Source organism: Periophthalmus magnuspinnatus, chromosome 14 (genome assembly GCF_009829125.3).
Source record: "Periophthalmus magnuspinnatus isolate fPerMag1 chromosome 14, fPerMag1.2.pri, whole genome shotgun sequence".
Taxonomy (NCBI): domain Eukaryota; kingdom Metazoa; phylum Chordata; class Actinopteri; order Gobiiformes; family Gobiidae; genus Periophthalmus; species Periophthalmus magnuspinnatus.
Window position 1 is genome coordinate 28,692,633 of NC_047139.1, and position 21,210 is coordinate 28,713,842.

The window sequence follows — 21,210 nt, forward strand, 5'->3', positions numbered from 1 at the left end:
GCATTAAAAGTCCCATAAACAACTTAAATAAATTAAGCATTTAAAAAAATATATATATTATTCACAATGGAAATGTGGTTACTCAAAAAAAAGCTGAAAATAACAAAAATAGTCACAACATCATGCCATTTTCTCAAGCAACACAAGTAGATGCAATAATAATTATATAATGTGTCTGAATGCCTTCATTGTTGTCTAACATTGGTTACACATCAAGATCTTCAGAAAGTCACAACTCTCAGCAGCAGATTTCTGATCAGATTATGAAATACACTAACAGCCTCATAACCCAAATGTACCTAAAACTTCACCTTTTTTCTGGACCATAGGCAAAGTCTTACAACTGTTGATGTGTCCCTGAGCAAGACACTATACCAATGTATCAATGCAATGTGTAATTGTTTGGGGGGGCAGTAGTGCAAATAAGCAGTCTCTCTTCCCTCAGTGTATCCTATAATGTGGCTCTTTGAGAGGTTTTGTCAAGCCTCTAGAGTGGAATACAAGTAATGCGTTATTAGTGATAATTAAAGGGTCAGTCTCAGTCACACATTTTTTGTAGCGATGCAATGCTCTTTGATGGCTGAAAACTGTTATCCACAATCTGCCCATAAACCACAGCATTAACCAGGATAGAGGCGTTTATATAAAGCCGGATCAATGAGAAATCCAGAATTTGGCTGTGTTAAAGGAGTGTTTGTTTGTGGCCCTTATGTAAACAGTCATCAGACAGCAAAAGATGGAGGGAGGAGGAGAGGAGAGGGAGCCTCCTTGATTGCCCCTGGCTCCGCAGCGCTGACGAAAGCTGCTTAGCCCCTCAGTTTCCATGGTGACCCACAGAGAGCAGCCAGACAAAAAAACGAGGCAAAGGGGAGTGGCTTAGAGGGAGAAATAGAGGAGAAAGAGCTGGATGGCAAGATAGACAGAAGGAGGGACACACACAGACTGTAACGCTGTGTGCTGCTGATGTAACATAGGGCTACACGCGGATAATAAAATTACATTGCTCCCTAAGGATTTCATTGCTCTCTAATTTATATTTACCACTGACTTGAGGACAAAGAACTGAAGATGGATGTGCAAACGGAGAACACGGAACCACCACCATCTGAGTCGCAGCCCAGTGGAAAAATCAGAAAGGGATTCAAGCTGTTTGGGAAGCGCAAGCCCGGTAACATCTTTTCTATTCGAAGCAAAAGCGAAGGAAATAATAAGTCCCCACTGCACAGGAGTAAAACCCTGGACGTTCCAGACTCTGCAGCTAACGACTCAGAGGACCAGGAGAAAGATAAGACTGACGGAGATGAGGAGCAGACAGAGGAGGGTCCACTGGGTGAAGATGGCGTTCTGGCTGCCGCTCCTGCCCGCACCTCCATCTCCTCTGCCAGCTCGGCCAAGTCCCTGGGCTTCCTTTCCATCCTCAGAGGGGGTCGGAGGGGAGTGGGGGACCGCAGAGTACAAACCGTATCCCAGCCCGTAGGACGCCAGCGCCGGGGGATTAAGGGTCTATTTGGAAATGTTAAGTTTCGCTCAAAGGATAAGGAGGAGAAAGAGGAGGTCCCGCCGAGCCCACTCTTAATGTCATCCAGAAGTAACAGTGTGGAGATCATCAAAGAGGACTTGACGTTGACCCCCAAATCTCACCCTCGCTCGCTGGACAGCCCCGGGACAGAGAGCTCGGAGCCCACCAACAAGAGCCTAACAGCCCAGGACAGCTCGACCACGTCCCCAACTAGGACTCCAGGCGGTGAACCAAATGAGTCACATTGTACTATGCAGGCCGCCATGGTTCCCGGTGAGACCAGCCTGAGCACGCTATTGGCTGACATCTCCTCACTCCTGACCTTTGACTCCATCTCGGGAGGGGGGGACATCATGGCGGACGTGGAAGCAGAGTGGGGTAAAGCTTCTATATCCTCAGATGTTTCGCCTTCATATACTACATCATTTTCAAAACCTGTCTCTTCACCGTTATCTTCAGTCTCACCTAAACCTGTTAACTCATTTCACACCACGCTGCCTTCTTCAACTACACCATCTTCTCCGATGAAACCCAGCAGCATCATCACCACGTTAACCAAATCTACAACTTTGACAACACCAACCATCAAACCAACAAATGAGACGACAACAGACGTCACATCAGCTGCCATAAAACCATCAACAAGCCCATTAACGAACATTTCCGCACCAATTATGTCTTCCCCGACAATTACAATGAAAACTACTTTGAGCATAACCATGACTACAACAGCTCCTCCTAATGCTCAAGCCACTGCAACTAAAGTGCCATCAGCTAGCTCAATTTTAACCTCAACAGTGAACAAGCTAGCATCTGAGACCACCGAAACTCCCAAAACGGTATCATCGGTGAGCTTTGTTACCACACCACCTCCAGCAATGGTTAACCCACCTAAAACTACACCATTCACCCTGACCTCAACTTCCAAACCGGATTTGTCAAGCAGTTTACCAGCCACCTCTTTCAACAAAGTCCCAGTGACAGTATCGTTGTCATATCCTCTTACAGCCAAGCCCACGCCTCCCGCACCACTTATCTCTTCAAAGATTCCAACAACAGAAGTTATGGCTGCGAGCAAATCAGTGTCTACAACAAGTGTAACTCCACCTGACCAATTTTCTACAGCGGACCTGAACAAAACATCTCAATCATTTGTCAGTGAGAGTTCAAGTTCAACAGCAACAACTTTTACTAAGACCCAAGTAAGTTCTGTATCAGTACTATCAACAGTATCAAAAAGTCAAGCTCCGCCCACTTCTGCACCCCCTGTTTATTTAAATGAGACAATTCCAACTAAACTAACTGCTACTTCGTCTATGTCTGCAAACTCTATACCTACGCCTGCTTTAGCCCAAATCTCTCCAATGTCCTCTACCTCCTCACTTTCTGTATCTAAAGAAGGCCCTCTATCTATCTCGCAACCTAAAATTTCTCCCGCACCTTCTGAAACGCCTTCATTCCTTTCAAAGATGCCCACGCTGACATCACAAATCTCTGCATCGTCCCCTCAGATCCCTCTCTCTACTACTACCCTGTCTACTCACCCTGCACTTTCTCAAACTTCCTCTTGCCCCATTTCCTCTGCCCCACTGTCCCGGGATGGCTTGAGTAGGAAAAGAGAAAGTGATCCATGTTTGTTAGATGGGAATTTGACGTTAAGTTCCAAAACTCCAGAACCCCGTGACACCCTGCAAGAAAATTCACATCAGATTAAAGAAGATAAAAAGAAGACATCGCAAGGACACGGCACAGGGCTGAGCAAAATACCTGTAGTTGGTGGGGGCAGAGTTGGTAAGATCCCTGTACGCATTAGCCACAATACAGAGGAGGAGGCAAATAAGGACATGACTACATCTGCTGCCCCGGAGGAATCAGCCCCTCATATAAACTCACATGATAGTGCAAGCAAAGATAAAATCTCTATCTCTGAGGTTGCCGTGGTCACCTCTAAGCAAAGCCAAGAAGAGAGCCAGACGCAATCAAAGGCTCCCACCTGTTCCCCGCGTGACTCCAAAATCCCTGTAAAACATGGTTCTCAAATCCCACAAGCGAACAGAACCAAGATCCCAGTGTCTAAGGTTCCAGTGAGGAGGGCAGCGGGGGCCAAACCAGCAGCTCAAAGTGGTACCACGCAAATACGGAAATAGAACAACAGATCAGATCAGTGACTTTGAATGCATCTTTAAAGTCTTCTTAAGCTATTTTTGGCTCATTTCTCAACTTCTCAACAATACAGGAACAGTAAATATAGACTCAAGCACAAATCATCTCTCTTGGCAGCCTAAGGAAGTCTAAATTTGGACATGTCTCAGGAAAGATCAGGATTGGTAACTTCAGTGAACAACATGGTCCTGGTACAGTGTTGCTTATACACATACGCTTTTTAAAGAGGTGCTTTTCCGACAGACAAATGTTTTTTACTCTGTTAACTTCCATTTTTGTAGGAACAGTTTTTGTCTTTCTTTCCAACGAGTCTCTTTGATAAACTGTTCTTTTACTGTCTCCTAATGAATAACTGCAGCCAAAATCCAAACATTCCAATCTATCTGGATGTACAGTATGTAGCAGAAAACTTACAATTATTATTATTATTTGCACATTTTTGAATTGTACAGCGCCTGTGTGTTTGTCTGCTGGTACTTGCAGTAAATTATGTGATCAAATCTCAATGTGAACTGCGCGAAAGACTTACCTCCTCCCAGTTAGAAGTGGACAGTGGCTGATATAAATGGCTAAATGGACAATGGATTTAATACGGGAGAAGCTACTGAATCAACTCGTGCTTATCTTAACCACACTTATTCTCGGACAAGAGCAGTATCTGTGTATTGTCTCCGCTATGTTGTTATGTTTACTATTTAAACAATAAATATTACAAGTCCTTAATAACACGATATCTTATTTAAATTCAGCCACTGAAAATACTGACTTTTACAATTACACATTTAACTTAATAAACTATGTATAGACCAGGGCAAACCTAGATCAAAAACAGAGATTTATTAACAAGCATGATTTAAGTATGAAACTAAATACTGAGTCATAATCAGGACTAATTATCAACAACAATAAAGCAGGAAAAATGCTTGTGTTTACTTGAGTAGTTATTGATTATTATTGTCCCCAAACAACAAAATATTGTCTTCTTATGTCAAAATCCAGCTAACCCTGAAGTTTAAACATGTTCTGAAATGCATGAGGTATTAATTCATATTTCCTTCTCCTCTCAAAACTGCTATTAATAAAACACGAATGACAGATCAAATAGTGTCGCTTATCAGAAAAACATGAAGACAGTGTCACTTTCCTCAGTGTATCCCAACTGTCTACAGTGTAAGCATCCCTCTGTCAAACGGCCCATAGAGAAGGATCATACTAACTTCATTCACAGGCCAAGTGCACTGACCTGAATAGACAGAGCCTGAATGTTAGCAGCGGCTGGCCAATCAGATGTGAGGCAAACACTTAACATGCATACCTCATTTCAGACAACTATGGGAATGTGTGTCACTGCTATTCTTAGTGCCACATTTAGACAACTGGGCTGAATAATTTCATTTTAATTGAGTTTAAGTTTAATTCATAGTTTTTTTGTTAGTTTTTTTGGTACACATGCTTTCACAGTATGTTGTAGTTTGGGATTCCGTTGACTCATTAAGGTTGATTAGTTCTGGTTTATGGTTTAACCCTAAATTAGTCTTGATTTGGTCATGTTGGTCATAGTTATGAGCATCCTGGTTAAGAGCTGTTTAGTGATTAGTCCTGGTTTAGTATGAATAAATACCCTATTTAATCTTTATTTAATCTGGTTTAGTTCAGGACCTAATATAACATTTATTTAATCTTGGGCAAATCCCACTTTAGTCCTGCTATAAATGCATTATGGTTTTGTCCTGGTTTTATTCAAATTTCACCTGGTTTTGTCCTGGTTTAAACCTCTCTTGTCTTTGCAGTGCACATATAAGATTGTCTAAGACTGAACTTGCGTAATATTTCCTGTTAAGATGATAACTGATGTGAAAAGTTTAAGTGCTGCACAGAATCAAGGGACACATCGCTTAAAGAGAGACTTCTATTCAAAGTTTCATAGTTCAGACTGAAACTAATGTCTAGTGGTGGGAGAAAAACCTCACATAGCGAAGCTGATAGGGGTTATGAGGATGGATGGGGAGAAGAGCCTAATGTTAAGAATAAGAAATACAAACGTTTTTTACACATAAAAAGCACAGCGGAGGTGACACAAAAGGACCTCTGTGTATCATTGGGCCAGAGGCAGCAAGCTGAGAAGAACACAATCATTTGGCAGAGGAAAAAACACGTGGTTATGAAGGCGTCAGGTGCTGTTACAGACCACAGAGAATGAAACTGTATCTCTGAGAAAAGAACAGAAAACCCCCGAGACCAGACACAACACAAATAAAGCTTGTATTCAGCAAACACCTGCAATTGAGGATGAGAGCAGGTTTTATGGGCACCTACTGTAAATGTGTATCATGTCTCAACGGACTGATAAAGGGCATTTACTGAAAGGGTGATCACAACGCATCTTTTAGCTTTGAAAAACAGACAAAATATTGAACAGACTGTGATTTCCTAAAAATATATTCAATACTAAGTTACCATTACTAATCGCTCTCAGACAGAAATAACACGGTCATGATGCATTCACATGATTAGCAGCAGTGTGGTTCATACTTCTGCTAATAACACAACACAATTCTCTTTAAGGCCACTTTGCATAAGCTGTTGTATAAGCCCCTTTATAGTTTGTGCTATTGTCTGCTTTGATTTTGAGGCCAGGCATTGCCTTTATGTGTTACACAAATTACAGTACCCATAATGCAAAGGGGCCATCCTGACACTGTCACTGTTTAAACTCTATAAAGTGTATGTGTTGTGTTGTGTATGTGCTGCTTCTGGAGAGACTTTTAGAGCCTAATTTAGCATGCCTTATTCTGAGTATCCATGCCAACCCCACTAGGTCAACCAATAGGAGGCCACGGACCGTAAATAGGGCGGGACCTAAACAGGGTCTTACTCATTGTATAGATGTGTATGGGTCATGCACAAATGAGCAGTCAATATTGATGTATGTGGGGCAATAAAAAGATAATAATTAAGCTATGATTGCAATTCCACATCAGCACATTTAAAGTCAGTTCAAAATGTAAAATAGACCTAATCATAAGGATGTTTTTACAGTCATATCATCACGATTAATGAAAATATTTATTCTCATAATCAATAATAAAAACACAGCATCTTATCATTGGAATGGCTATTGTTCTGGTACAAAAACATACAAACATAAAAATATAAAAACTGTATAACAAAGCATTTGTTTTGTCTCACACTGTGAAGGGCAGTCTAAGTCACCCTCTAAAATAGAAATTCAGCACACAAAACAACTCATCCACAAACTGTGTCAGTGGTCGCTCTGGGTCAACAGCTGCTCACTCCAGGTTAAAAGTGGCCTGCCTCATCTAATACAGTATACACATAAAAAAGGTCTGATGTTAACAGATTATTCTATTAATGGATAAATACTAAAAAAACAAAGAAATGTTTTTGCTAAAGGAACTATAATGTCTGCCATAGTTGATTCTTTGCTCTTTTTTGGTCCCTTTAAAACGTGACGCATCATTTACAGCTCAACGGTCAGCCAAAGCATTACGTCACTTTAGTGCAGACGCAGCACTGAGGCCCTCTGCTGGTGAAAAGCGGTAGTGCAATGATGGTTGATACATGACACTGCAGTGTCGACAACATGGACCACTATTCCATTGTCTGTATAAAAGGCACGAGCTGCACATTTGTCAAAAGTATTATATATATATATATATATATATATATATATATATATATATATATATATATATATATATATATATATATATATATATATATATATATATATATATATATATATATATATATATATATATATATATATATATATATATATATATATATATATATATATATATATATATAGTCTAAAATACTTACAAAGTGCCAGGTGATTATAAATAAATGCAAAGTAAATGTTAAACTCAATCAACATTAGAAAGATGTTGGAGGTTTAATCAATATAAGGTGAAATCTAACACTGTTCATGATAATTGTAAACTCACTGTGAAAAAGTCCTGATTTGGGTGGTAATATGAGGTAAAATAGAATATGTGCATTTTTGCAACAATGTGATCTCCTATGACCAAACATTCAAATGAAGCTTATGATATAAATGCAAAGAAAAGAAGAAAAGCTAAAATACTGTATAGTAAAGAACTGTGAGCTGTAAGGCAGCCGGATACTGCGATGAATGCCCTTTAATATACACAGCCATATTTAATATTGGCTGAGTAGCTTATTAATTGAAGTGGTGTATAACATTCCCCATGAGTTTTCGTAGTGGCATTCAATGAGCTCTAGTCCCAGTAAACATGACTGTATAAGCTCTTTGTATTGTGCTCCAACAGAAGAGGCTTGGAGGGAGAGTGGTGTCCTTTGCCAAACAATGTTCATGTGTTAAACCATGAAGTGCATGTGTCCCTCGGCACCTGTGACTATTACATCCATCCAGATACGCATGGCCTCAGGAGATGGCGCCACCATGTAGTACACTCGGTCATGGGTTTTCACGCTGAAGGTCAGAGAAGGGTTTGGGCTCTGGAGAGAGAAAGGAAACTGTTTTATAGATGTGGGCTAATAAAATCACAGATAAGTACTTACACAAGTGATCTTACTTTGTGTGCGTTTTTTAGGTGGTCATAGTACACCTCCTCGATGGCCTGGAAGTAGATAACTCCTTTCATCTTGGTCTCATGTTTGTCTGCAGGAGAGAACGTAAACATAGGGTGGTTTGTTTAAGGCTGATAAAAGTCTGCCATAGCTCTACTCACTACTTTTTAAAATGCAAATGCAGTGATAATTTTATTTGTTTAGTTGAAGCAGTGTTACAGAGAGGATCAAAAGGACTCACCTGCATAGTAAGTGAGCGTCCTGCGGTTTTGGTCAAAAACAAACCAGCGCTTCTTCCAGGTTTTGATCTTTCCGCCCATTTTGACCAGGAAGCCCCGGCAGGTTTTATCAGTGATGGCCAAATGAAAGCACGCGTCTGGATTGTGTCCAGCTGCCTCAATGTGTCCATGAAGATCAAAGTCATCTTTCCTGACCGGGAGGTAGCGTGACAGGAGGCGGGACTGCAGATGCACAGAAACACATGGAAACACAGTTAAGAGCATTCTTCAACTGTGGTACAGATTTGTATGTTTTATAGTCTTTATTTAATTATTAAGTTATGTTGGATTGTTACATGTTTATTTTAATATTTATCATTGTTTATAGTATTATGTTTTTTATATTAAGAATCATATTTCTGATTCTGATGAAGATTGTGTTGTTCTAGCTGGTTTCCCTTCTACTTCAGATTATGTTCTTGTTTTGGGTGTGCCTGATGTGGGTTTGCCTTAGCTGCCATAAACCTGCTTTAGTTTTGGGTTTTAGTCAAGATGGGTTAATCCTGGTTTCAATGTTGTTGATTCTAGATTAAGTCTTTGTCAAGACCTAGTTTTTACATTTAGCATTTAGAAATACACGTCACTTTTTCTAGTGAAGCATATTTTGTATTTGTTTTTTAGGGTTTTTTTTGGGATGATTTTTAGGGTTTTTATAGCCAAATAGAGGATTTGGAAAGTCAAATCCCTTAACCCTAACAGTATTTACAGGGCGCTAACACCACTAAATCCATCTACTAAACCTTAGCATCATATATACAGTTCCAATACCTGCGACCTCTGCTTCTCACGTAGTTTCACTTCTCTCTCTACCAGTTTTTGTCGCCTGCTTGTTTCTTCTTGTAACCGCTTCTCTAATTCCTCTCTCCTCCTCCTCTCCTCCTCCAGGGCCTGTCTGCGAATCTCCATCTCGCGCTCCTACACATAAAGTAAACAGGCCCCAGCATCAAACACACACATGTGTACAGTTGGCGTATGGTTACCAATTACAGAATGATAGTTACTCGATGTTCCAGCAGCCGTTGCTTCTCCACCTGGGCCTCTCTAAGTAAACGCTCCATCTCTTCTATTTTGGCCATGTTGGATGTACTCGCACTAATAGGAACAAGATTGTCAAACAATGGAAGAATGTAAATGTCAGAACAAAGAGAGAGTAATACATTATATACACCACATTTATATTGAAAGTAGTTCACCATCAAAAGGGTCTCAAAAAGTCCAGGTAATACATATAAACAAACACAATCTAAATTCAGAAATGGAAATGGAAGTGGAACATAATGTCACTTTAACTGGGAAACTTAGGTTAAAAAAATCACTTTAGCAAATATATAACGAGTGAGTGATATCAGAAAGTTAAAACTTAAAAGACATTTTGAATGAGTTTTTACATTATTTGTTTATTTGAGTATGATAGAAGTTGTTTTACTGCTCAACTCACAGAAATGTTGTTCCTACAATAGTTTCAAATTTTATGTTGAGATATATTACATATTTTCAAACTACAAATTATACGTTTTGTGAAGGTCAAATTGAATTTTGAGGCTAGAAAATTGCATTTATTCTATAATTTGTATCAGAGAAGCAAACAAACCGACATTTCTACCCTGGAAATAAAAAATAAGCAATATTTTTTTTGTTTTAAGATCTATATAACTGTATAATTGCATATATGAAAAGAACAGCTGGTCTGAATAAATGGCTTATACAGACAACCAGACAGAAACATTCCTCTTGAACTTCACTCCTTACGCACATTTCCTCTGCTTTAGATCTTAGAGATATACAGACATATCAAATGCCTTCATGATAACTTCCATAGTGTTTCTGACCTGGATATATTGTCCGGGGAGCATGCTGAGAAGCTGGTCTCCAGGCTGTCCGAGCTGTCCACGCTGACTGTGTCCGAGTTCAGGCTGCTGTCGGCAAAGGAGAAGTCCAAAAAAAGAGGCTCAGAGACCATCCGGCTGCAAAAGTCGCTCCGCCTCTGTCTCTCATCACTCATCTGGATGTGGTTATTATTGTCTGAAAGAAAAACTAAATATTGCTCAAATAAATCAGGCACAGCATTGAAGCTAAGATGCAAGCACTATTTTTTAAACAAAACATTCCAGATTTCAGTGATCTACAAATTACAGAAATTGGCATCTGTATAGACATTTCTGCCATGGAATAATTTATATTCACATGTCTTGAAATTGCACTCATTAAAACAAGATCAGACTACTTTGTTGAACATGAAATGCTTCATGCATCATCATGCATGCATAAATATATATATATATATATATATATATATATATATATATATACACACACACACACACACACACACATATATACATACATACATACATATATATATATATATATATATATATATATATATATATATATATATATATATATATATAAATATATATATTTCATGAGAGAGAGAGAGAGAGAGAGACAGAGAGGAGTAGAGGACCATGTGACTCACTCTTCTGCAGGCGGCGGGCGTTCAGGTCTCGGGATGAGAAGGTGAATCCTGGGGGGAGCACACTGCCACAGCTGGAGCTCTGAGACAGAGGGGGGTGGGCCTGAACAGGAGCACAAAAGGGGTACGTAGTTAATTCAACATTTATTTTTTTTTTGTTTTTCCCCAAGGAAGTGTCTCAGTGAAAGATTTTATGAAGGACAGAATGAGAGAATGTCATTTTAGGGTTGTGGCAATGCCTGGTCATAGCACTCCACATTCACATCCTCATCAGTAAGTATGGCTTCTAATAATGTAACTTTTTTGCATTATTCTTTTAAGGGTATATTTGAACATCTCTGCACCTTCACAAAATTACACATACTGCATAGAAATGATGATTTCAAAGTGTAGTAACAGTACTGACCTTCGGGGGCAGCGTGTGCCCCATAGACCTGCCGTAGGATGTGAGGATCTGCTGGCTCCTCTTGTGAGGTAGGCTGTCACTTTGGTGGGATGAGTTTTCTTTGCTCCTTCTCCTTTCCTTCAGAGAGTGCAAGTGCTAGGACAAAACACACCATTAAAAACAAATTCACCCCATCTCTGTGTGTGGCTATGTTTGAGTTTTGTTCTACCTCTTTAATGGGGTTATTAGCAAAGGCTTGTCCTTCAGATAACTCTGAATACTTTTCTTCCAAAGAAGCTAATTTCTCTTTCTCCTGCAAGAACCCACATAATAAATACATCACATCTATAATATACATAAGTTTAATATTTACATTATAATAAGCACCATGTAGATCTTACTTTTTGAAGCATGACAAGTAAATTGTTTTTCTCTTTTTGGAAGTTGTCTCGTTCTTGTTGAGCTTGTAAAGTAATCTGTGTGGACTGTTTCTTCAGTGTCATAATCCTTTCCTGCAAAGAACAACAGTGAATAGTGCTGTGTGAGGCCTGTGAATTCAGAGGCACTGGAGGAAGACACAACCTGCTAAGCTTTTGGAAAAATGCACAGCTCTATCCACATACCACTCAGAAACACTAATTACTAATTACTACTTAATTACAGGTTTTAATTTCCAGTATAAGAATAATGATAATAATATGAATATTACTTTACCTTGCGTGTGACAGAAATGCGCTGACACTCTGCAATCTCCCGCAGCAGCTCTTGGCTTTGATTTTCTTTTTCCTCGTCCTGGTTAATTTCTCGTTCCAATTTCTGAAAATCCAACTCCTCCAGACTTTTGGTCTGTTCGTCAACCTGCTGAGGGTGAAAAACTTTTTTAAATGCACTTGAAAAACTCAAATAAATGTCCTAAATGAACTGTCTTAAAAATGTGAAAAAACAAAACCATTTCATTTAAACAATTTGCACTGGTCCAAAATTATTTCTCACTTACCTTATTTACTCCTAGCATCGTAATTATTCATTATTCATTATTTATAAGTGCTTTTCACAACTTTCAGAGACCAAAGAGGAGTAATGGCAAACCATTACAGTAAAGCTACAACAACTAGCATTCTACTGCGCACTTCCTGATTGGACAATAAGGCACTTTATAATTAGATTCAGACAGTATGCAGTGGATATATTTTGACTTCAAAGCTGCTTATACAGTATAGCTGTACTGGGGAATGGAAAAAACTTGCTAAATAAACATTTAATTTGGCAGAAACTGTTATGGTTTCATATTTTTCACCTTTTCCCCAACAGATTACAGTCAGGTGCAGTGACTACTTTTTAAACACATGGCAACTATTTGAGGCCTTTCTTTGGGACTTTTGGTCTAAATCAAGAAAGTAAAACAAAAGAATATATTCAGAACAAGGTCAAGATGTACCGTACATGCATAGAATTGTGGTAAATTATGTATAAAACTTCTTAGGAGAGTATTTCTTGTGCATTTTATAATACCTTCAAATTATAGGCGTTAATGTAAATACCACAAGGTCCCAAAAATGGAGTGCAGCTATTCCTCTATTTAAATATGCACCTACTCACAGCCTTACTTAAATGTGGTTTTAGAACAATGTGCAATAATAATAGTGGTTGTAGTAATAAAACAGTAGCAGTAATAAATAAATGAACAAAACTATTTAGGGCTGCAACTCACGATTATTTTAGTAGTAGACTAGCCAGTGATTATTTTTTCCATTAGTAGATTACTGAAACTATTATTTTTATTGTAAAATGTTCAATTTTTTTATCAACTAAGTGTAGAAAAACGATGACTGAAAGCTTTTAGATGATATGTTACTTTTCTGAAGGAGGGTCTACAACTGTCTGTCTTCATGGGGATGTCTGTATTATTTCACAGTATGGCATTAAACTTATTTCTCATTCATGTCTTCAATTATACATGTTTTAAATGCTCAAAAATACCTGAAAAGCAATCATTCTTATTGTGAGTGTGGTCTCCTCATCACAAACCTGACCTGTAATTAGTTTCGGTGCCATATTGTGGAACAGTCGAGGTAAAGCAATAACATCTCCATGGTGACAAGTGGGTAGCGGGCCCTCCACACAAAAGTTACATAACATTACATAGTTACACACAAAGCCTTTTATACTGTGCCTTTTAAAGCACATTTATTTCAGAACTGTACTTTTGCAGACCGCTCTTTGAAGGATTGTTGTATTGATAATCCAGATGAACAGTTTCTCTTATGTAACAGTCTCATTTTTACCTCTGTCCTCTCGGAGCCATTTGGTTTTTCGATGCTGTGAATCTTTTCCTTGAGTTGATCCAGAAGCTCTTTCTCTCTTTCTAACTGGGCCACTTCAGACTCATGCTCCCCATCCAACAGAGCACGCTCTACCTCCATCTGCAGCACATCAATACAACATCACTCCACCTTGAGAAGAAAGACCATACTGCTCTTTTCAAACAAAGCATAAAAGTGTCTTGCTGTTTTCCACATGTTTGAGGCAGAGCACATTAACAGTACACAGCATACGTAACATTAAAATACAATTAAATTAAGCATCAAATAGCTTGGATTGTTTTGCAGTTCTAGTGTTTAGTGTCAATTTTATTTTTTTGTTCATATTTTAGTTTATTTTAGCCTTAGTTTATACCTAGTATGGTCTCGCTTAAGACCTGATTTAGTTCTGGTAGTAGTATATCAGCTTATTTTTCAATATATACTTAAAATGATAATTTGGCATATATGCGATAAGTGCGATAAGATTTCTGCTGTTGACAGTGAAATAATCATGACTCATTATTAACACAAACTATTTAAGTGTTTCATTGTGCTATATATTGTGCTATTTCTATGAGCCTCTGCCTCGTGCCTCTCTGACAGACTCCTCCATTTGGTTGTCCAGGTCTTTAATCTTCTGCTCCAGCTCCTCAATGTTGTTCAGAACCTGGATGCGCTCTTCTTCGATCTGCGTCACTTCCTGTTTCAGCTGCTCACTCTCCAAGACCTGCAGTGAAACAAGGAATTCAAATAAAGGCTTTGTTTTACAGACTCCAAAACAACTCTCCTCTATGGTTATTGGGTACGAACACAGCAGCCAAGACACATAGATTTTAGTGCATTAGTTGACAACAGCTGTACATTTTTATCTCTTCCAAATTTGGAGCATTGACAACAAGAGATTCTTTTCAGCTTAGTGCAATGGAAATTTGGTGCCCTCCATTGCCAGTCAGTCTAAAATACCCCCACACAGCCCATCACGGCCATATTACTTCAATAGCAACCATTCATTCCCACAATAAGACACACTTGATATATTAATTTATTTTAAACCTTGCCAAAGATCAGTATGCTAGGAGCAGGCTTGAGTCAGGCTTAAACTAATATTGGTAGAGCTAATGTCTCAAAATTAAAGGTCATTCTGTAATAGTTTATGTTGTTGTAATTGTTTCATTTTAATTAAGTTGGTGCAGAATGATCATCTTTAAAAGCACTTTCATGAGGCTTATCTAATGCTCAAAAGTTTGGAAAATATTTGTTCTTGTTCCTCTTCATCACTCCTACAGCACAAATCATTACCAAATCACTAAATTCCACTGGGCACATGATCTTCTGTTGCAAACCCAGAAGGGAAAGGCCAAGAGTAATCACAAAAAAATCCACAACTTAATTTGAAGTAGCTACAACAAAGTGGTAAACATTAAAGCCATCTGAGCACTATAGTGAGAGTAGTCCTGGACTGTGGTGGTATGTGGGAGATGCAGGAGAAGGTACCAGGAATTTGTAAACATCTGTCACTATTGACACGTAACAGAAAATGGCTCCAGCTCCTCTTAAGGACGTGCAGATAGATCGGGAAACGTGTTGATTTGCTGATGATGTGTAAACTACAAGCGCTATTTTGTTAAGATTGTTCATTTGTTGGTTTAAGGTATAAAGTTTACACATCTGGAAAAGGTGCAGGTCCCTTTATGCACACACGCACACAAACACACACACACACATACGCAGGCCAATTCTCCGTGGGATAAAGTCATTTCCTGTTCCCCCTCCTTAAAGGGTCTGAAAGGCTGAGCAGCGAAGCGAAACTAGGACTTCATCATTAAAACCAGACTTGCCATTCGGTTCTGCCCCAGACTGAGAAGAATACTGCAATACACTGCACTGCATATGCGCACAATGAGACTAAGGCTAAGAAAGTGGGTTACCCTAGTCTGTGGTAAATCCGGGTGTCCAGTATAACTATTTTCAAAGTGGATATAGATGTTTGACTGTTGGGTAATCTTTGTTTGGTTTATGCTTTTCCGTTTTGGAGTCAGCACAGTTAAACATTTGAACAAGCTTCAAGTATCTCCCTGCAATTCTTCAGAGTGATCTGTGTTTTTTCCTGATTATGCATTTTTCAAAACCATACAAACAGGAAATGTAAATCAAGTAATTGTAGCCCCTTGTGGAAGACCACCACCACAGCATTCATTATTATGATGATGATTATATTTTCCACTGTCTGCTACAACTTCAACTTTTCAGCAACTCAGACATTTTCCTTTAGCTCAGTTGAAGAGACATATCATAATAAATATAATGTACTGTTTTCTGGTAAGGAGCCTGGTAAGTTTCAGCTCAACAAACTAATGTAAACAGTCAAGTCTGACTAACAACAATAATCTTTTTTTTTTTTTTTTTTTTTTCTAAGATGGGAGGGATAGCAAGAAATGATGTGATAAAAAAATCTTGAGAAATCTCAAAATTCTTCTACTATTTTCAGATTAACAACAGACTTAATAATTTCTTACTGTTGAGTGTGTGCTTTGCCCTTACTTTGGTTCTGTGGTGTGTGGAAGGGGAGGGGGCACTGCTGTTGAGGCTAACTGCAGGTGAGTGTGACCGGACCCCGCTGTAAGTGCTCTGTTGACCTCTCTGGCCCACCACTGGGTCCTCACTCAGGGGGTAGTCTCGGTTCTTGGGAGTGAAGCAGGTGTCAGGAGCACTGCTGCTGGGAGAGTCTGAAAACACAGAGTCATCATCCGAGACCTGCAGTTTCTCCAGCTCTTTGTTGATCTTCTGGAGACTGGACACGGCTGAACTGGAGCTGTCCCTCTCCAGCTCTGTGCACAGGTTCAAGATGGTCTCCAGACGCTGACACTCCTGCAACAGCCCAGAGCTTTAGGTTCTATGTGCTGTTGTCAGATTTGGTATTTGAAAATATAACACAATCTTTAAAAGTATAAGTAGTTGATTTCTGTTTAACATGACAAATAACCTCACCAGTCTTTGAACTTTCTGCTCCCTGAGGCGTTCATCTCTTTGGTGCTGATGGTAGTCTCTCAACTCCTCTTTCCCGTTTAGAGAGCTGATGCTGCCAACTCTTTGTCCAGGACTGAGTCCCCCCTTCCCAAAGGACATCCTCCTCTCTCCAAAGCCCAGGTCTAACCCTGTCCCATCCAGGTCTACACCCAGAGAGCTGAGAGAGGCCATGCTGGCCCTCCGAGGGGCGTTGGGCATACTGGCTGGGACAGTCACATCAGGAGGCTGCTCTAAGGACGACAGACTTCTCCGAGCAGAGCCCCCCGCCTTGTGGGACACTGCAGGGTTACGTAAGGGCAGTGACAGAGTGGGGGGGTCAGTGGGGTTGTGAAGGCGGGGCAGAGAGCGACTGTGAGTACCTAAACTAGTCAGTGATCCAGTGGAGTACTTCCTCTGGCGAGACTCCCCTGCTTTAACCTGGGAGTAGAGTCTGCGGCCCATGCGAGGACTGGAGGGGACACTGGCTGCACCACTCTTGATCCGGGGCGAGCGAGGGACAGGGTCATAGGAGGGGGATAGCAGAGAGCTCCCCTCACTGGACAAGAGCAGACTGTCCTGGGACTGGTGTCGAGAGTGGGAGTGGCGGTGAACGCCGTTGGAAGTGATCTGGCGCTCGCCTTGTCGAGGAGAGGGGGGCACACTGCTTCCACTGGACACATAGGCGAGCATCCTGGACGTGGAGGGGGGCCGGTCCATGCTGAGGGCTGACAGGGGCCGAGGGGGCTGGGGTCCCGTGGCAGAGGGCACACTCAGGTACTTCCTGCTGCACTCAGCTGCCCTCAGACTGGCCTCCAGTGCACTCTTCCTGCGCTGTAGTGTCTCCATCAGCTCCTGAAGCTCTGCCTTAGTGCGACCGCTCCTCATGCCCCCGCCCACAGATGGGCCACTTGGCTCCAACTTCACACAGTCTGCAAGAAACATATGATAACATAAAGCAAATATTCTATAGCTCTAAATTCAAATTTATATATAGTATGTATAATAGTATGGTTGCACCCAGCTTAGCCTAATTATGAGTTTATCCAACAGCACATCAATTTCAAGATCCTCCTGATCACCTACAAAGCCCTCCATAACAAGGCAAGGCCCCTCCATACCTCACTGACCCCGTCCAGCCCAACCTCCCACAGGCTCTGATCAGCTGACTTCAATCTCCCACAGTCAAATCAAAGCACTGGTCCTTGGAGCCTTCACCATCTCTGTCCCAAACGTCTACAATTCCCTCCACACCAAAAATTCAGACTCTCTAAAAACTTTCAAAAAACATCCCCCAAATGACTGCTTCCTCACTACGGGTACTTTTTTTGTTTTGTTTGGCCTGTCCTTGTTTGTTTTGTGTCAAACTACTGTGAAGCAATTAACTACAGTACTAACTAGTAAATAAGAGAGATGCTGGGGAAATATCTCAGACCCTTGCTTCTTTACCAGAGCAGATAATGATGTGGTTTGCTGTAACGGTGAGGAGGGTGATGGGACATATGCAGAGTCAGAGGGGAATGCCAGGGAAGAATGTTCTCCCATACACTTTTAAACCCAACACAAACACTGGCCCAAAGTGCGTCTTCTAAAAATGGAAGAAGGCTAGTGGACCAGGACACAAAAATGCACTGTAGTCTTTTTACATTTAAGTGAAACTGAGTGCACATTCAGCCACAGTGTCACCCATGGTTCTATGGCCTTAGTAAGCAAGGACAGACCTGACTCAGTGAGAATAGAGTCGTGACATCATGGGAAGGTGTTAAAGGCATCAAAGGTGCCTGTTGATGCAAACCATCTTAGTATTTAACAAGTCATGATAGAAGACATCTGAAGTGCAGTTAAATTCTATTGCTAGAAGTAGTAATTTTATCAATTTTTATCATCTGGTTGTTATTTATGAATGAGTTTACCTTTTTTGGTCTCTCCTGGAGTTGAAGGAAATGCAAAAGTTACATTGAACAGACTATATTTCAGTTATTATCAAACCTATAAAGATACAATACAGATACTACATAGAGATTACTGGTAGTGTCTGTAGTACCTGTGCTGTAGCCGAGTGTGCTCACTGAACTCCTCTGAGGAAGCATGCTGCTGTTCATGTTGACCTCTTTTCTCTGATACAGCACGGTGCTGCAAATTTCAGCTGGACGAGACGATTACTGTCTGAGGGGAAAAACAGATATAGAAGGGAGGGAAAATGAAATCTATCCAAAATAAATAAACTTCTAGCTGTGAGCACCTTGAGTTGACGGCTCATATGATCGAAGAAATACTGTGTGCTGGGTGTGGAAGAGGATTAGTTACAAATGCAACACGCATATTTAAATAAACATGAATGGACAATCAGAAAGAAATCAGATTACTTGCATCAATTGTAACAACTCCAGAAATCAGATAATAGTCAGTAGTTTCCATACTACTTCACACATTAAACCAATTGGGTTTTTTCACAGAACGTCACAACCAAATACAAATGAGTAAAGCAGACACAGAAGTTGTCTCTACAGAAACTTGGCTCATGTCACTAATAAACACTTGAGGTCTGGACTGCAGCACTTGTCCTGCAGCTTAATTGATCTTTTAGCCCCAGACACTCGAACGCTTGTCCAATGCGTTCCCTCAGAGACCCCAAAACTCATTGAAAGAGCAGCCAAAGTCAGGCCAGTCCCAGTCTGGGAATACTGAAGGAGCTGGAGAGTCCTATAGTCACTGCTGCTGGGGTGAAAGTGAATTTAAAAGAGAAACAAAAAGGTTTTGTTCTAGTAAATATTCTCATTAAGATTCACACTAGAGCAGATAATATTAGACATCCAGTGATAGTAGGTTGTAAACAACAGTATGGGGGAATTAGAATAGTGATGGTATTTGGGCATGGATAAACACTTATGGAGAAATGTTTCAATGCAAAATCAATACATTATGTTGAACTCATTTGTTAAAACTTTTAAACAGCCCTCACTTTCCTACTTTGACACCAAGATAGATGCAGCCACTGAGTCAGGCCAGGACACAAACCCATCATATAATCTATGAACCTACAAATGACAGCATATCATTAGACTGTGGTGATGACCCCAGAAGACAAAGGTCGAGTGAAAGAATAATATTACCTGACCTAATTTGGACATTTCTGCAACGTGGAAGAAAGAAAATCAATGGTAAATCAACTAGTTTACATGAAAATGATGCAGTTTCTTGTTTCCAGGCCTTATAAAAAAGAGAGAGACAGACACAGGGAGAGATGCCCAATCCAAGGTTTTCTGGTGAGCCGTCTGGAGCGAAAGCCTATACAGGAAATGGGGTATCCTTTTACACAGTCACACAATCAATCAGCGTGAGTTCATTCTGCAGACCTCCTGGAAAAAGAGGGGAGAGCGAGCCCCTACCACATGTGAGGAGCACGAGTTTTTACTGCATCACCCGGACTACAGACCAGCAGGGCAGACACACCAATAACATCAAGGAAAGACCCACAGTGATAAACTACAAGCATCTCATATAGGCTACTGTACTGTGACTATGTGTGAAGTGTATGCTGGGTCAGGGGTACTCAAACTCTGGGTCTGAGAGTAGATCTGGTATATGGATGCAAGATGGAAAATGTACAAATGTAAAAATCAAGATCATCAAGTTAAAAAACAACAAAACTTTAGTGTCAGTTTAGAGTTACTGGACTGACTGTAGTGTAATTACAGTAACATACGCAACTGGCATATGCTCAGATACGTACATGTCTTATTTATCTATTGTCCTTAATCCTCTGTATGAATGATACTCCATGCATGTGCCTTTTGCCCCACTTTGCTCAAGTTCTTTTGCTAGAAAAAAAGATGTTGGAACTTAATCTGAAATTGCGCAACACAGAAGATCTTTAAAGCGGTGTCTTCTTTAATAATCTCTGACGACTTACCTGACTGTTTCCAGTAAAGTCACTACATTTCCCGCAGCATCCTCTGAGTATCGATCCGCCAATCAAGACCCCACTGACCGCTCAACTTTCCTCTCCTCTCCTGACCATTGTCTTCACTTTTTGCGCTACATTTGCACGTTTTAACTCATGATAATCTCTTATTTTTCCATAAGGAGCCGCAGAGAAGTCCAAAGTCTTCCCATGACAAAGAGAGACAGGAGACCCTCTGCCCTCCCACCACCTCCCACTAAATGTGTTCCAGGAGGGAGTGTTTACAGCCCGGCATCAGCGCCAGAGCTCCAGTGCGCCTCCTACTGGCGAGCAGAGACATGTGATCAATAACAAACAGTAGTGAATTCATTTAAGACCAAAACAGGCCTAAAGTTACACACAATTACATAATTACATTAGAGCTTTTGTTTTCAAAGAATCACATTTCGCAGATAATGCAATAATTTAGGTTCACTTGTAACGATCTGCATTTTCAAAAGACTGGCTGTGCTCTTTGACCCCAACAACTAATCAATAAGATACCTCCTACCATCTCACTTTCTCATCATATTATATTTCTCCACGAGACATATATTGTTTT

General features: G+C 40.3%; 2 protein-coding genes across 2 annotated transcripts; one reads left to right on the forward strand and one right to left on the reverse strand.

Annotated features, from left to right (window-relative positions):
* The first annotated feature begins 576 nt into the window (after positions 1–576).
* si:ch211-244c8.4 (mucin-2) lies at positions 577–4,583 on the forward strand. Its single transcript, XM_055226797.1, has one exon. It carries the CDS (start codon positions 1,069–1,071, stop codon positions 3,664–3,666), a length of 2,598 nt encoding a protein of 865 aa, XP_055082772.1. The 5' UTR covers positions 577–1,068; the 3' UTR covers positions 3,667–4,583.
* Positions 4,584–7,539: 2,956 nt separating this feature from the next.
* Positions 7,540–20,833, reverse strand: phldb2a (pleckstrin homology-like domain, family B, member 2a). The gene is made up of 17 exons (XM_033978423.2): positions 20,619–20,833; positions 18,750–18,871; positions 16,691–17,637; positions 16,244–16,570; positions 14,295–14,429; positions 13,685–13,822; positions 12,114–12,260; positions 11,801–11,911; positions 11,629–11,712; positions 11,421–11,555; positions 11,018–11,117; positions 10,368–10,560; positions 9,540–9,630; positions 9,307–9,453; positions 8,502–8,721; positions 8,266–8,351; positions 7,540–8,188 (listed from the first exon to the last, which is right to left on the reverse strand). The coding sequence occupies exons 2-17, from the start codon at positions 18,805–18,807 to the stop codon at positions 8,048–8,050; spliced, it is 3,060 nt and encodes a 1,019-aa protein (XP_033834314.1). The 5' UTR covers positions 18,808–18,871; positions 20,619–20,833; the 3' UTR covers positions 7,540–8,047.
* Positions 20,834–21,210: the final 377 nt, after the last annotated feature.

Coding starts and splice junctions, on each gene's coding strand:
- phldb2a (XM_033978423.2), bottom strand. CDS start 18,807: ATGAACAGCAGCATGCTTCCTCAGAGGAGTTCAGTGAGCACACTCGGC. Junction 12,261..13,684: donor ATGGCTCCGAGAGGACAGAG/GTAAAAATGAGA, acceptor TTTCACCCTCAG/CAGGTTGACGAACAGACCAA. Junction 9,454..9,539: donor AACGGCTGCTGGAACATCGA/GTAACTATCATT, acceptor CTTTATGTGTAG/GAGCGCGAGATGGAGATTCG.
- si:ch211-244c8.4 (XM_055226797.1), top strand. CDS start 1,069: ATGGATGTGCAAACGGAGAACACGGAACCACCACCATCTGAGTCGCAG.